At 37.8% G+C, this 15,735-nt stretch overlaps 1 protein-coding gene across 2 annotated transcripts; it reads right to left on the bottom strand.

Annotated features, from left to right (window-relative positions):
- Positions 1-2,005: 2,005 nt before the first annotated feature.
- On the bottom strand, positions 2,006-14,251 carry tspan3a (tetraspanin 3a). Of its 2 annotated transcripts, XR_013798655.1 has the most exons (8): positions 14,014-14,251; positions 9,060-9,251; positions 8,381-8,455; positions 6,316-6,417; positions 6,058-6,210; positions 5,884-5,967; positions 4,122-4,435; positions 2,006-2,756 (listed from the first exon to the last, which is right to left on the bottom strand). XR_013798655.1 is itself a non-coding variant. In XM_079621519.1 (7 exons), the coding sequence occupies exons 1-7, from the start codon at positions 14,074-14,076 to the stop codon at positions 4,343-4,345; spliced, it is 762 nt and encodes a 253-aa protein (XP_079477645.1). In that variant the 5' UTR covers positions 14,077-14,251; the 3' UTR covers positions 2,006-4,342. The 2 variants fall into 2 exon arrangements, 1 of the variants encoding a protein (XP_079477645.1); XM_079621519.1 differs by having other exon boundaries at positions 2,006-4,435.
- Positions 14,252-15,735: the final 1,484 nt, after the last annotated feature.

The following is a 15,735-nucleotide window of genomic DNA, read 5'->3' as shown; positions in this document are numbered from 1 at the left end:
TAAAATGTTTTTGACAGTCTCTTATTCTAATCAAAGATACATTTATTTGATCAAAATACTAGTAATATATTGTGAAATATTACAATATAAAATAACTCGTCTATTCTAATATGATTAAACATTTCAAAGCTGAATTTTCAGCATCATTACTCCAGTCTTCAGTGTCACATGATCCTTCAGAAATCATTCAAATATGCTGATGTTCTGCTCAAGAAACATTTCTTATTATTATCAATGTTAAAAACATAAATATTTTTGCGGAAACCATGATACTTTTAATGATTATTTGATGAATAGAGAGTTCAAAAAATAATAATTTGGTACCATTATAAATATCTTCACTGTTAATTTTGATGAATTCAATGCATCCTTGTTGAATACAAGTAATTTCTTTAACAAAAAATCTTCTTGGCCCCAAACCTTTGAATGGTAGTGTAGTAATCCTATACTTTTTTTTCAGTGCACATGAGAAGCGTACACAGCAAACCAACACCATGCTAATTCCTTATCAGGTATCAGGTTAAAAGGTTTCACATTCCTCTTTTCCACAGATCCCGTGTCAGCTCCAAATGACATGACAGGCACATTGATTGCATTTCAACTATCCACTATTAATACCCTGCCATTAAAGCTAGCAAATGCTGTGTTATTATTAAGGGCTCCAAGAACTTTCCCCCTCTGGATAAAGTGTGAAGGCATGTTACGAAGCATGACCCACACAGCAAGCAGATGGCACACATCCCCCTCCCTGGGAAACCACTGAACCTTGACCCTGTCCCATGCTATCAAGTGTTCAGCCCGCCTGACTGAAGAAAGCTTCCAGACAAGGCATCTTTGAACATCCGTGACGGGTCCGAGTGCCTTGTGCAAAATGGAATCGCTTGAGAGTGGATAACACCCATGAATGATATAGTTGTGTGCTCAAATATGTAAAGTTACAGAGCTCCAGAAAGACAGAAAAAAGCCACTGGTTCCTAAAATATAACATTTAGGAGCCAGTTGACATTTTCAGTTGACAACGGATATCAGATGGTAACATGGTTGATCAGTAGCACTTTAGTTTATTGATTGAATAACTTCTTTCTTTATCAGTGTCATTTTTTAAAAGTGACAGTAAAGTTTTTTTAATGTTACAAAGGATTTATATTTTCAAATAAATGCTGTTCTTGTCAATTCTCTATTCATTAAAAACTTTCATCAACATTTGACAATAATCGTAAATATTCCTTGAGCAGAACATCAGCATATTTGAATGATTTCTGGATCATGTGACGCTGAATAGTTATTTTAAAATGTAATATAATTTTATATTATATATGTATTATTATGTAATATATTACAAGACCCTTTTATACTATACAAGTAATTTTTTTGTAGAATACCATTTTTTCATTTATTACAATAAAACACAACTGTTGATTAAAGCTAAGGGGCGTTGTTAGGCACGACGCGGAGCGGAAACCCCCTTAGCTGCTCTAAATCCACTGTAAAACACTGCTTCAAGTGGCTTATTGCTTTTATAAAACGGTTAATCGATCAAAAATATTCACTTTAATATTTATTTTATTCATAAAATAAACACTAGCAACAAAAATATAACGTTATTAACACATGTATTCCTCCGCCAAGCAATGTAGTTCGAAAGAGGTTGCTAAGCAACACATGCATCAACAAAGAATCAGAAACGGCAGTTGCGCAGTAATACTAATGTAATGCGGTCACAGGTGTGTGTTTGTTGAGTAGGTAATTTACAACGGCTTCGACGCGTGGCTCAACCATAGACTGTAAAAAGAAAAACAATCAGAATCAAGGACTGGAACTATCCGTTTTATAATGACTTTTAATTAAATAATCAGACTTTTAATTGGCGCACATTTTTACTTGCAGTTTGGTGCCTTGTTAAAGTCTTGCTTTAAAGTAACGTTATCTGCATGTTGTTATTTTGCAACCACAGCATTCAAGCCAAAAATGATCATATCAGTGAAATAAAACAACACAAAAGGTGTCAACTTATGAAACATTTATTTGAAGATCGAAATTGCGAGCTTATTTCACCATGTTTTCCTCCCTATGTACATTCATTTAAACTAATACACTGTTGACCCTGTTCTACATACCTACATGTTATCCAAACTAACTTTAAACTATATATTACTAGACTAGTAATGTTCACACTGTAAGCAATGGAAAAAGAAGAAAAATAATAGAAGAGTTTGGTAACTTTTAGGTAGTGCATGTAGAGTGTCCCCCAAACCTCTTTACACTTTACACGTAAACCGCTGTGAACACCATTTTGAACATATAGTTCACTTTAGCTGTACGATTTGGACCCATAATGCCAAGTAATCTTGTGTGGTCAATCCAGACGTGTCTCTCACACGGCCACTGTCCCTAAGCAGCGGACTGGTGATGGGTGACATCTGAGACAGTGGTACCACGAGTTGATCCTCATTTCCTCATCCCAGCCATTTACCACCTTGGTATGTGTAATGTAGAACTAAACCGTACACATAGTGCAAACTAACAAATGAGGAAAGCATACATTCCACATATTATTCCAAACAATAACAGCATCTTCCACTCCATATAATAGAGACAAGGAAGAGAAAATGTTATCGATAAATGTGTTAATTTAATCTTCTCAATGGGATAAAAAACTGGCTGTTCGCCATTTTGCAGTCTGGCCCAACGCCTTTGAGAGAAAGACAAAGGTTTAAATTAAAACGCAGTCATTTTCAGGGACACATACTGTATAACTTCTCTTCTGGCTCTCAACGAAGGCGGTCGCATTTTCTCTCCCTCTCCTCCCCCTGACCTTCCCTGCTTCGCTCCTCTCGTCTAGTCTTATGTCTTAACTTTGAGAGACTCTCTCCGCACTGCTCTCCAAACTAAAAATCATGGATTTGATTAACTGGTCTCTCAACGCAATTGACACCATCTTCTCGATGAGAAGCTTGGGTTCGGGGGAACCTGACTGCCCTGCCGGAACGTTCGCAGCTGGCTACACGATGGACGCGTGGGAGAGGTGGCGGGTCGTGTGTCTGGCGGCTCTTTCCGTGGAGGACATTGAAGATATCTATCTATTCGGAACCATGATAACAGGTCTTTTGCTGACTGGATTAGGCATTGCCCTGGTTTATCAAGAAATTAAGAAGACGGTGACAGCTGTCCAAAGCCCCACAATGCTGCCCGGCATGATTGAAGCAGTAGGCAGAGCGGTCAGCACTCAGGCTGGGACTATTAACCGCATGATGGATAACAACAGGGAGGTGACCCGAAATATGGATAACATCATGGAGAAGCTCACGGCTTTGCAAAAGCTGATGGACCAGAATGGACTAAGAGAGTAGTCGTGCAAAGGAATGCGGCTACTCGCCCCAAGACCAAATAATCCCAATCTTATCTGCTTTCGGCCCCCCTCAACCAGCACTGGCCTCGGCCAAGGCCGCTGTTGGAACAACAACTCCCCCGGAAGAGCACTGCAGTGAGCCGCTCTTGCGTTCCTCCCCCCATCTCTCACAGACACCTGCTGATTGTTGACTCTGTTTGGGACCTAATCAAGGTTGTCTCCATGGCAACTTGCTGTGTTAACGCTATAACATCCTGCGGACAGAGGCACCGAGATTTGGATGCCAGGCGGAGCGAATCTCCAGGCCTACACATACACAAACTCTTACATATATATACAGATATGCAATCACCCCCCACCCCACATCCCTCGCCTTCGCCGCTTTGTACCACCAGTCTGACAGGCGGGTCTGTGACCAGCGCCGTGTGGCTGCAGGACCGGATGGCTGCTTGCCTGTGCTGGGTGACCTCCATCCCCCACTCCCCTCCCCTGTTGCAAGTCTTGTGGATTCATGTTGTACTGATTATGTGCTAATGTTGCTGAGGTGTTTTTTTTCCTGTTCCCAGACTGTACTCCTCACAGGAGCATAGTCTGGAAGTTGCCTTTTTTTCCCCTCACCTATCCTCATGTCATGCTGTATTATTTTCCTCAATCCTGTCTTCCTGTCTTGTCTACCCCATTGTCATATTGTATGTATGTTTTGTATGGACAGGTTGATGGCTAATTTCGCTGGTACTTGTGACTAAGTGACAATAAAGGCTACTACTACTACTAATAAATAAATATTATGCACTTCGATTCACCCATCACCAGTGAATTGTGTGAGCAAACCCTGTGTGAGGTGTGTAGAAAGTAACAAAGAGATATATAAGGGCATATCCAGTGTGCCACCTCACACCGACAGAACCCTGAGCCCAGTGTGTGTGTGTGTGTGTGTGTGTGTGAGACTGTTGGTGTGTGCATGAAAAGAGAGAGTCTGTCTGCTAGGTTTTTTCATGCATACGTCCCTCCAGTGATGAGGAGCTCATAGGCCGGGTCCCGGCTTCTGCGACACAACACCACACCGGCGCACAGCATTCCCAGCATCTGGAGGAAAAAAAAGACAAGAGTTCAATTAAAGATCACAGATATGGGACGAGTATATATAGACGTATTGTGTTTTTTCTTTCCGTGTGTGTGTGTGTGTGTGTGTGTGTGTGTGTTTGTGTCTTTCTCTCTCAGGTGGTTCCCGCCTTAATTGAACATTCTCCGAGACGAACCGTCACGCTACGTCTTTTCCGTCTGCACTGAAACGTTGGCAAACTCTAAATTCACCTTAGCAGGACAAACCCTCATAAAAGCTCACTGAGATGATACAGACATCATTTAGTTCTCATGCTATTCTTCTGGCAGGATATAGCAAAATATCTCATTCACTGATGCGTCCAGGTCTCACTCGCTCATATGTTTGGTCAATAACGCCTCTGCTCTCATGTTTGGCCACAGGACAGCAAATGCGAGTACATTTTCTGTCATCTTTGCAGGACTGTGACATGAATACTAACAGTGTATAAAGTAACATATCTTTAGCAACACTGTGAGAATAAGAATAGCACATGCACAATACCGGTATGAACAGACGATGGGCACGAAAGGAAGATAAGACCACTGCTGCCGGCCAACAGCACAAAATAAGCCAGAGGCGTCTAGAATTACTTTCACTGATGTTACTAAAACTGCCGCTCTATTTCAGAATCTCCAACAAATGGTTAAAAAAACTGTCTCTTTAAAAAAAAGAGAAAAAAAAGTGGTTTCCAGGTAGATGCTTGCGAAACATACAATAGATTTTGTCACATTTCCTCTGTGAGAAAGGTCTATAAACGAGAGAGAACTTCTTCACACTGGCGCCCGACAAATTTAATCTAAGTTCAGACTGTGAAAAAAAAGAAAAGAAAAAAGAAAAACAAGTCAAATAACCCCTGAGAACATCTGGTGTAATTTATGCAAGTTTGCCAAGAACAACGTAACCTACTGCCCCGTTTCTTGCTGTTAATTCAGGCAGAGTCAGACTGTGTCAGTAATCATGTGTAAGTCACGGGCATGTGCTGGCCTTGCCAAGACACAGCCTTTATGCCCCAGAGGCTATTTGAAACAGTATGAATGTCAAAGGCTGTGATTCAGCGGCTACAGGGCAACAAAAGCACATAGTGACGCCGCCGAGTGCTTCAGCGCTGGAACTCTGTCTGACGGGGAGAAAAGAGTCATGACTTACATGACATATTCGCAGTATCTAGTTGTCAAAGGTTTGGTAGACAAAGCTGAACCGCTGTCATTTAGGAATAAGATTGCGTGTTTGAATCGAGAAGCCGTTTGGGAAAACCTACGTCTAAGCATTTGCATGACTAATAACACTGAATCGACACTATACTTGCACACAAAAAAGAAAGAAAGAAATTCACAGAAGACATATTTTACCTGAGATGGATTTCACTTCTTATATAAGATAATGTCAGATCAAAAAATAAAGATAATAATAATAATTCAGAACAGCATACCTGAATTGCAGCAAATGTCAGAGCGGCCCAGATGACGTACATCATGATCTCCTTCAGTTTCTTCACAACCAGGGCTTCACATCCCTAAAGTGGTTCAACGGATACATTAACATCACATGCACACTTGCACACACGTCATCGGCTAGATTTACAAGCACACATGACGGCTCTCACCTCAGGGTAGAGGTCTCCGGGACGGGAGAGGGAGCCGGTGCAGTTGCTCACGTTGGGTTTGCAGCAGCTCAGTGGCACGCTGTTGTTCCTAGACTCCTTAAACCAGCTGGTGTTCTTCCAGTCTAAGTAGTTGGTGATGCCGCAACATTGGAGCTTTACGTTGTGACAGACATTATGGTGATTTTATTAGGGGTCGGGGACTGATTTATTGAAAATACAATAAGCGAATGTTTTGTGCATCTCATTAAGCAGTCTCACCTGTCTCTGCACATAGTCAATAGCGCGGCTGGGAGCATCCATGTTGGTGCCGTTGTACTCATTATACACTTTCTGGATGGAATGATTGACCTCATCTTCCACCTAGAACCATATTCACAAGTGACAGAAATTAACTTTCCATTAACTATTTTTTCTACCCTTAGGTCGTGTGTCCACCAAAGCGTTTTTTCATGCGGCTGGCGTCTTTTTTCAATTGTTTTCAATGGGAGCGCCACGTTTTCAAAACACCATGGGTCTCATTCATGAAACACGAGCAGAACGAATGTTTGTGTAAATCGTGTGTAAAGTGGTTCTGGCGTAAATTTTCGGATTCATTAAAATGTTCGTATTTTCCAAATGTTAGTTGGTACGAAAGAAATCTACACCTGCTCCCAACCACGTGTAAATAGTGCGTTTAACTTCCAAACGTTTTGCTCATTAATAAGGCTGCATTTTAATTCACCTAATCGGGTACATTTACACACAGCATTTTGAAAAAATATTACAGCAATACATATGGTTTTTCTTTTTACTTTTATTATGAGAGCCAGTAATAGCATCTGCAAACAGTACACTTTAATACAATAATTAATTGCTTTCAATAGGGCTGGGCTATATTTTTTTCGAAGTGAACTAATTCGTTTTTTGCAGTCGAGCTTCATGTCGAACCATTTTCTTTTCACTTCTGGGACTGTTCGATTAACAGATGAAACTCCATTAACTGCATCTGTAATATGTTGTCAAGCTTCCTTTTTTTAGGACCTGATACGCCACTATAGGCTTGAAAATAAAATGTGGCGTTTTTAATGAACATCTGATAATAAAACTTCAATTTCTGCATCTGAGAAATTGTTCTTTTTCATTCGCTTTTGAGAAGACATGTTGAAATCCTTCGTTTGGTGTCATAATATGATGCCTAGTTGTCAGTCGGATTTAATGGTAATTGAGAATGAGCGTGCACGCGCGTCCCATTTACGACTGATTGGAATTCATAACACACACACACGTTTCACTATCACATCTGACGTTAACGAAGTATTTGTGAATCAGGAGAAGAGTTTTCGGGAAGGTCTCTTTACGCGCAAATCACTCACATATTTACTCGTATATTTACGAATGTTTCATGAATGAGGCCCCATGAGCGTAACGAGGCGCTGCACGTCTTTTTCGTGCTGAGCGTTCGCCGTTTTTACAGGTCGCCGAGAGTTGAAGAATGTTCAACTTTGGGTAAAACGCAGCGCTCATCACTGTCACTTTTTACCCAATCGACCAATCACAGTGGAGGAGGGGCGGGACTAATACCACACTGACCAACGGATATTCTGTATCATAGCAACGAAGTGTCTCAACTGAAAAAAAACTGCGCTGCCAAAACGCTCTCAGGTGCACATAGCTCGGCGTTTTCAGCTGCCTAAAAACGTTTTGGTGGACACAAGGCCTTAATCTAAGTTTCTACCCTTAATTCCATTAAATAAACTTGTTCATTCAACCGATGCGTTCAAATGGCTGATTCATTCAGGAACAAAGCAAGTGAGTGACTATGTCATTGAATAATTTCCTCAACCCATTTCTTGAAAACGTGGGACCGATTTCTTGAAATTGTGTCTAAAATTTCTTGTTTATTGACAATCAAATTTTTTTTAAATCGCAAGTTTATTGATCACATTTGCAATCTGGCTGATATTCAGAAAAACAGTACTCTTGCTTGTGTAACATTTAAGTAGGCTATAACATGTTATAAATACAAAAAAAATCATAATTTTTCAGATATTTTGAATTTAGAAGAGAATTTTTATTCATTTTGACAGCAATTTTGCCCCAAGCCCCCATTCATTTCTGACCTTGACATCCAACTTTCACTAAACCCTTTCATTGTGTAAGGTGGAGACGTATTTTTCTAGTCTATATGTCAAAGAGCGCATTGCTATACAAACAGTGCAGCACAACACAAGAGAGATATTGCATTGCATGAAAGGGTGTGCAAAGGGCTTTCATATAAAAAACAAAAGAGATGTAGGCACTCCTATTTCAATAAATATTGACTTCCTTTACATGCAGGACTTACCTTTGCTCGATAAATATAGCCAAGAACCACCACAACCACCTCAGTCACAAATACCAGCATGAGAATGATGACAAACTGTAAAAAAGGGACGCAAGAAAATGGGTTTTCAGCAAAGCACGGTATAAACAACACTAAACTATCATATCCATCTATGTATCGCCTAAACTAGCAATAGCAACTACACGAGTTTAAAAAGTTTTGAAAGACGAGTCTTATGTTCACCAAGGCTGCATTAATTTAAGCAGTAAAAACAGTACTATTGTGAAATATTATTACAATTTAAAATAACTTTCTATTTTAATATGTTGAAATGTTACATTTTCAGCATCATTACTCCAGTCTTCAGTGTCACATGATCCTTCAGAAGTCATTCTAATATGCTGATTAGCTACTCAAGAAACATTTATTATTATCAATGTTGAAAACAGTTGTGCTGCTTAATATTTTTGTTATTAAAAAGTATTTACTGTCAGTTTTGATCAATTTAATGCATTCTTGCTGAATAAAAGTATAAATTTCAAATAAGAACAAATAAGAAAATCTTACAGTAGTGCAAGACCCCAAAAGATTAGTGTATTACAAATAGGGTAGAGTAAATTATAATCTTTTTGGGGTGAACTATCCCTTGAAGAAAAACACTAAAATGCAGTGCAGGGTGGGAACTTAATAGTTTACTAACTGTGGCAAGCCCGCAGCGGCTCTCTCGAATAGTGGCGCAGCATCCAATGAGCCCGATAATGAACAACAGCGCTCCGACTGCGATGATGACAATGGCTGGGATCAGGGTGTACACATCCTCGAAGAAATGGTCATAGTCATCATACGTGATAAACACGTAGGCTCCAACATAGCACAGGATGCCAGCAGCGGCCTAGAAGTAGATAACAGAGTTAGGCTATATCTGACAGCGGATATGATGCGGTATCATGGCAAGAGATAGAGCTGAAAATAAGTTATTAAACTGGTATGAATACAGTCCTCTTCACAGAAAATCTAATTAAAAGAGTACATCAGAATAAAGGTAAGTGAGGAGCCAAACACAATGTCACTTTGACTTTCAAAACAAGGTTAATAAGTATTTTTGGAATGCTGACCAACAAGAAAATCATGATCCAACATTGAAGGTCAACACACAGAAAAGCTCATAGTCATCACACTCACAGGAAGGAAATGAGACAGGAAAAAATAAAGGTTAGGCTACACTTTATTCAGATGGTCTACTTTAGACATTCTAAGAACTAGAAGTAACTTTGCAACTGTCACCTAACTTTCATTAGAGTATTAGTTAGGGATGCACCGATATGAACATTTTGGATGATACTGTTGGAGAGTTTCCTTTGTCTCGTGTAAAAGTCTGTATTGCTGTGTCTCAGTCAGAAACCCGGTTAAATCAGGATAAATCGGGTCTGTGAGGATGAAAAAGTACCTAACAAGCTCAGAGATAAGATGTGTAGAGGTAGGCTAGTAGTTGATAAGATGGTACTAAAAACGTTAATTAAAAATGATGGATGGCACTAGAACACTGCAGGTGCAGGGAATCATGTGACCTGAGCTAGATAGCTGATTGGCTACCTAGTGATAAGAAAAGGTATAAGACCTGAAGTTCTACCATTGCAAGTCAGATGAACAGCTGCATCTCACTTTGTTGCCTTGTCAATAAAAGTTACTTGTTCTGAAACCTGGAACTTCGACTCTTGAAAGATTTATTTGAGACCCGATTTGAAGACTTTGAATTTGCCACAACATAATTGGCGGAGCCGAGCCAGGAGTGGAGAAGGGGTTGAGGAGAAGCCACGGTGGGCATGCCGGCAGAAGCCTCACAAAACAAACGCGCGCAATAAAGTTAAGCAACTTTTTGCTTATATTTGTTTTGTGTGGCTCCTGGTAAGCTAGCACTTGCAACGGCCTTTAATAAAAGACCCCGCCAAAAAGAACCTAAAATTGATAAGGAATCAAAAGGAGGGTCATTTCCAGGTCTCAAGAAGGAGCGCATGCGTAAGTAGGCCTAAAGCAAAAAGTGCTAAACGCAAGAAGTGTGAAATAAAGCAAGAAGTGCGTGAGTTTGATAAAATAAAGCGCTTGATAAATTCCGGAATATAGCATAAAATTGGGTTTACGAAAAATGTATAAAAGGCTAGGATAAAGAGATTTATTCTGGTTGTGCTGTGATCACTTATCGTGCTGCTTTAAACTGTTTTGCTTTTCCACTAACCGCTCTGCTTTAAACTGCTTTGCCTGATAATTAACCATGTTGCCTTGAGCTGTCTTGCGTTGGCACTAAGCGTGCTGCTGTGAACTGCTAAATTGACCCTTCGCAGGGAGCTTGATTGACAGGTGATCTGACCAATCATACTTCGCCATCCGCCATTTTGCCCGACAAAGCCGTCAGGAGAGTTAGTAGATTAACATGGGAGGATTTGAACTTGAGAAACGGAGTGTACTGACGCCTTTCCGCAGTTAAAACAACATTCCTTCTGATGTTCATTCACGTTTATTTGATGCTATAAATTTTATAAAACATGAATGAACATAAGGAATATAAATTAACTAGAAGGAAGAGATGATCGGTTCACGAGCAGCTTTACCTGAGGGTCTAAAGCGATCTGTCAGACACGTTAAAGAGCCACAAAACGGTATTTGTTTAAATTTTTTTTTTTTTTTTAAAAGACCAAATTTGAAAGGTGAGACTTTGTTTAATATGTTTAATATCAAAAGTAACCGAAAAGTAACCTCGTCTGTCCTGTTTGTCAGCGTTTTGTCGGTGTCCTCTCTGCTCCGCGATGTATTTGAGAACATGCGTGAGAACATGGTGTGGCGTGAGAGCGGCATAGCTTGTCGGACATAGCGACAGTAACTAAGGGGGGCGGGTCTTTGCGAACGGTCAATTGGGAGAGAGGTCACTCTTGAGATAAGACTGAGAGAAGTGACAGAGAAGCTGAGACAGTGAAAGTGTATGAGAATATTATATGAGACCTGTAAAGATGGAGAGACAACTGATGAAATCCAATGGACAATGAAAAATGAAAAACAAATTATTAAAAATAATATAGAGTTCATAAAATCAAAATACTCCCAGATACTGGGTTTGCTGACTGTTTGGACACTTTCCAGATTGCAAACGCTGTGATCAGATAGGGAAACACAACCCAAACTGAACAAAAATTGAATAAATTAACTGTCTCTTCAGTTGTTTCAATAAAAAAAAAGATAAATAACAACAGTGAGTGAGTGTGTGTGTGTGAATGAAATCCCGAGTGTGTGAATGAATATACAAACTAAGTGTATTTGGATTGAGATAAAGAAGTAGAGAGGGAGAAAGGTGACAGTGATAAAATAACCAATTATATTTCTCGAAGCTTGAAGAAGAGAACACATGTTGGCCAGGGCAAGAGATCATGAGGAAGAAAATAGCAGGGAATCAAATGAAAGAAAAGAAGAAAATGACTTTAAACAAGCATTAAGACAAACCATAGGCTTTGCTTTGCGTCGTGACCGCATTACCACCTCGGGTGTGAATTATTTTTCTAATAATTCAACGGCCTGTCGTCAATTATTCCTTACTTAAATGTTAGTTGACCGGTCTATGGGGGAATTAAATTAATAAGCAGGCCTAACAGGGATTGATATGGAGGATTGCGCAAACTGGTGGCCATCAAAAACACTGGAGTTTTCTCCTTAGTAGCCTATACGTGCTTTGTGCAGTTCCCAGAGGAAATCCAAATCATTGACAAAAAGGTTTATAGAAATATCTGACATTAGAGATAAAAATATATATAGAGAGAGAAACGTTAGATGTGGGTATGATTGACCTGTTATATAAAGACGTACTGAAGCTTAGATGTTTGTATCTTGCTATCCCTGGGAGACAGTTTGAAACGTTATGCATTGCAGAAATGTTTTGACTTTTGGATTGTGTGTTAACCTAAAGTTAGTAAAATGTCTAAAGTGGACCATAAAAAAAAAAAAAGTGTTACCAAAATAAATAAATAAATAAATGGTCATATCAATTCAAATGGCTACAAATAAGTGGTCTGCATCCTCCATAGACCTCCAGGTATTTTAGGAAAAACTTGTTTTATAGGGATTTGGTCTTTTCCATTTACAATAGCACCATAAAACCTCCTTTGAATCAATGTAGCACAGCTCTCAGGCTCTAAAATGATGAACAAGGATTTAATAAAGCAGCCTGAGCCCTAAAAAAAGAACAGGATGGTGTCATACTACCTCAATCTGCCAGGAGGAGACTTTAAAGTTCATTCAGTCCCAGATTAAAGCGATTAATCAAAGGCACAAAGACAAGGAAAGCAAGCTGACAGGTGGAGTCGTGTTCCTACAGATCCGACTGCTCAATTTAAGTATCACATTTAAAACTTTGCCCCCAATGCCCCAGTTCTGTCAAACCCAATGTGCAGAAAATCACAAGGTAGTTTGTTTTTGTTGTTGAATTTTTTTCTTTTGTAGATCCTAAATGTACATTTTTTAAATATTTTATTACATATCGTATATGCCTAAATTCACCTCAACATCACAATAAGAATATTTGACATTGGTCAAAAACTATGAGACATGAATATCAATCAGTTTATTCGGTATTCGCTAGGATATACATTAGTAAATCTCCATTTGGATTATATTTTTTGTTAATTATCATTTGATCAATTATTTTCTGTTCTCATTTAACTGGATATTGTCTTTATCAAAACTTAATTACTATTCATAATTGTATTGTATTGAAATAAGGTTAAAGTACAGTTAAAGAAAATAAAGGTTTTTAACTATTTTCTTATTTTCTAAGTAATATTAGGAACTGTTTTAAAATATGTTCTTTGTTGTTTTGTGTGATACTGGAATCTGAAAACTGCTATTAGTATCCTTAAGGATTGCTTTTGGGACGAATCCCAAAAGGAACTGCCTAAGGATGGAGGAATTGGTTTAATAAAAGCCTAAATTCAATCTGTTCATCATATAAAGCGATCGAGTCTATTCAGAAAATTTGGACTAAACCGCTCAATTCATGTGGATTAATTTTGCGATCTCTTAATGAACTTTTTGAAGCATCAAAGTGGTAACCTAGTGTCAATTGAGGGACAGAAATCCCTCAGATTTCATCAAATCAAAAGATCTTCATTTGTGCGAAGAATATTAACTAAAGTGTTACGAGTTTACAACGATATGAGGGTGAGTAATTAATAACAGAACTGCCATTTTTGGGTGTACTATCCCTTTAACATCCCAAACAATAAAACTTAACCTGCTTTGAGGCTAAAGGAAACAAGAGCCTGACTGGCCTATTCACGAATAGCAACTCATACAAGGCTAATAAATAAATAAAAACAGTCATTTTATACTGTCACTGTTTATTAGCCATTAAAAAAGTCTTAACCGCAGAATCATTAAGACTGAATATGTAAACAAACATTGCAATACGCAGCAACGAGCAGTTTTTAAATAATGCATTATAAAGTAAATCGGCATATCAAATATAGCAAAGTATGCACTGTATTTCATAAGATGATGAATGAATTGGTGATATAAAAGAGTGTGTGTAATAATGCAGCTGCTCGACACCTGACTGTGTCCATCTGACAACACTGACGCACTCTCAAATTCAGTCTCAAGCACCTCAAACTTACCCAAAATATCAGGTTCAGGAACACCAAGACCGTCTTAGACGACGTAATCCCACACTGGCCCATTATTAACAGATGGAAAAAGCAGTTTAAGCTGCAAATATAACAGACAGGCTGCAGATTATAAGATGGCTGTCTGTTTCCTGGCTGCCATACCACTGCTGTGCGTGTGTGTGTGTGTGTGTGTGAGTCTGATCCCGACAGCGCCACACAGCGGTCAGATGGCGCACTCTCATTGGCTGTGCCAGAGCTTATGACAGAGGAATGCTATTGAAGTAGGAAAATAACTGCGTTTTGAGACACAGAAATGTTATGACGTTATTGTTAATATATTTTTATTAGTAGCGCTTGCTTTAACAAAGCATCGATCAAAACTATCATTATATGACATGTTTTTCACATGCAGGCACCACTCACGTTTTCTTCAAAAAATACCAACTATCCTTTATTTAATCTTTTGTAACTGCAAAGAACTGCATATTTTCTTAACACATCAAAGCATAGATCTGTGTATGTATGTACATATATGAGTAGGTTCACATGCAAGAGTTACACAAAGGGATTTAACCAAATAATCTCTTTACTGACACCTGCTGTTACATCATTGAATTGCGTAATCACTAGTCAAAGATCATGCATTCAACACAAGACTGCAGGTTTGCAAGTAAAAGAAAGAAGTGAAAGAAACATAAGGCTTTGAAATGAGAGATAACTGCAGTGCAATCTATTTTGAGTTCGCACACATATGCAAATATGCTTTATTTTAATAAACTGTATGAAGGTTGAGGGTTTTTTCTTCCTCCTCTTGTGGTTGGTTAACCACGTTTGGTTTAATGTCTTTCTACAATGTAAGAGGAACAAAAAATTATTTGATTTACATTTTCCCTTCCAAACATTATTATTATTATTATTATTTTGGTCTTACAGTTAATAAAAGAGTTCATAAAAACCTCTTCCTTTTGATATATATATAGTGCTGTCAAATCGATTAGTCGCATGAAAGTTTATATATGTACAATATTTATATACAATGTGTGTTTACAAACACACACACACACACAATTATATTATATATATATTAGGGCTGTCAAAAGATTAATCGCAATTAATCGCATCCAAAATAAAAGTTTGTGTTTACATAATATATATGTGTGTTCTGTGTATAATTATTTATATATATAAAAACACACACAATCATGTATATATTTAAGAAAAATTTGTTATATTTATAATATATAAAATATTTATATATAATATAAATTATATAAATGTATATTTAAATATATACATGAATGTGTGTGTAATAATTCTACACAGTATACACACATATATAACACAAACTTTTATTTTGGATGTGATTAATCACGATTAATCTTTTGACAGCCCTAATATATATATATATATATATATATATATATATATATGAATATTTATACAAATGTATAAATATAATAATATATACTGTATATTCACACATATATAAACACAAACTGGTATGTTAGATGCGAGTAATCGTGATTTAATGATTATATATATATATTTTTTATATATAAAATCATATCAAGTTACTATAAAATACGGCTTTAAGAATTATGGATAATAAACTAAATCAATTATAGCTACATTTTACAAAAGTATTTTTATTAAATTTTTCATATATGTAATATAGTGTTTAAATGGTTGTATAAAGGTGTTTTCGAAATTTATATATTTATAAAATTCTAA

The sequence above is a fragment of the Phoxinus phoxinus genome, assembly GCF_949152265.1.
Source record: "Phoxinus phoxinus genome assembly, chromosome: 8".
In the NCBI taxonomy this organism is placed as follows: Eukaryota; Metazoa; Chordata; class Actinopteri; order Cypriniformes; family Leuciscidae; genus Phoxinus; species Phoxinus phoxinus.
Note: the sequence above shows the minus strand (reverse complement) of the source record. Positions and strands in the feature narration are given on the sequence as shown.

What these genes read in the sequence shown, in the direction of transcription:
- tspan3a (XM_079621519.1), bottom strand. Translation starts at nt 14,076, where the DNA reads ATGGGCCAGTGTGGGATTACGTCGTCTAAGACGGTCTTGGTGTTCCTG. An exon ending in GCTATATTTATCGAGCAAAG is followed by an intron (nt 6,418 to 8,380) that starts GTAAGTCCTGCA and finishes ATATGGTTCTAG; the next exon opens with GTGGAAGATGAGGTCAATCA. An exon ending in TTGACTATGTGCAGAGACAG is followed by an intron (nt 6,211 to 6,315) that starts GTGAGACTGCTT and finishes CACAACGTAAAG; the next exon opens with CTCCAATGTTGCGGCATCAC.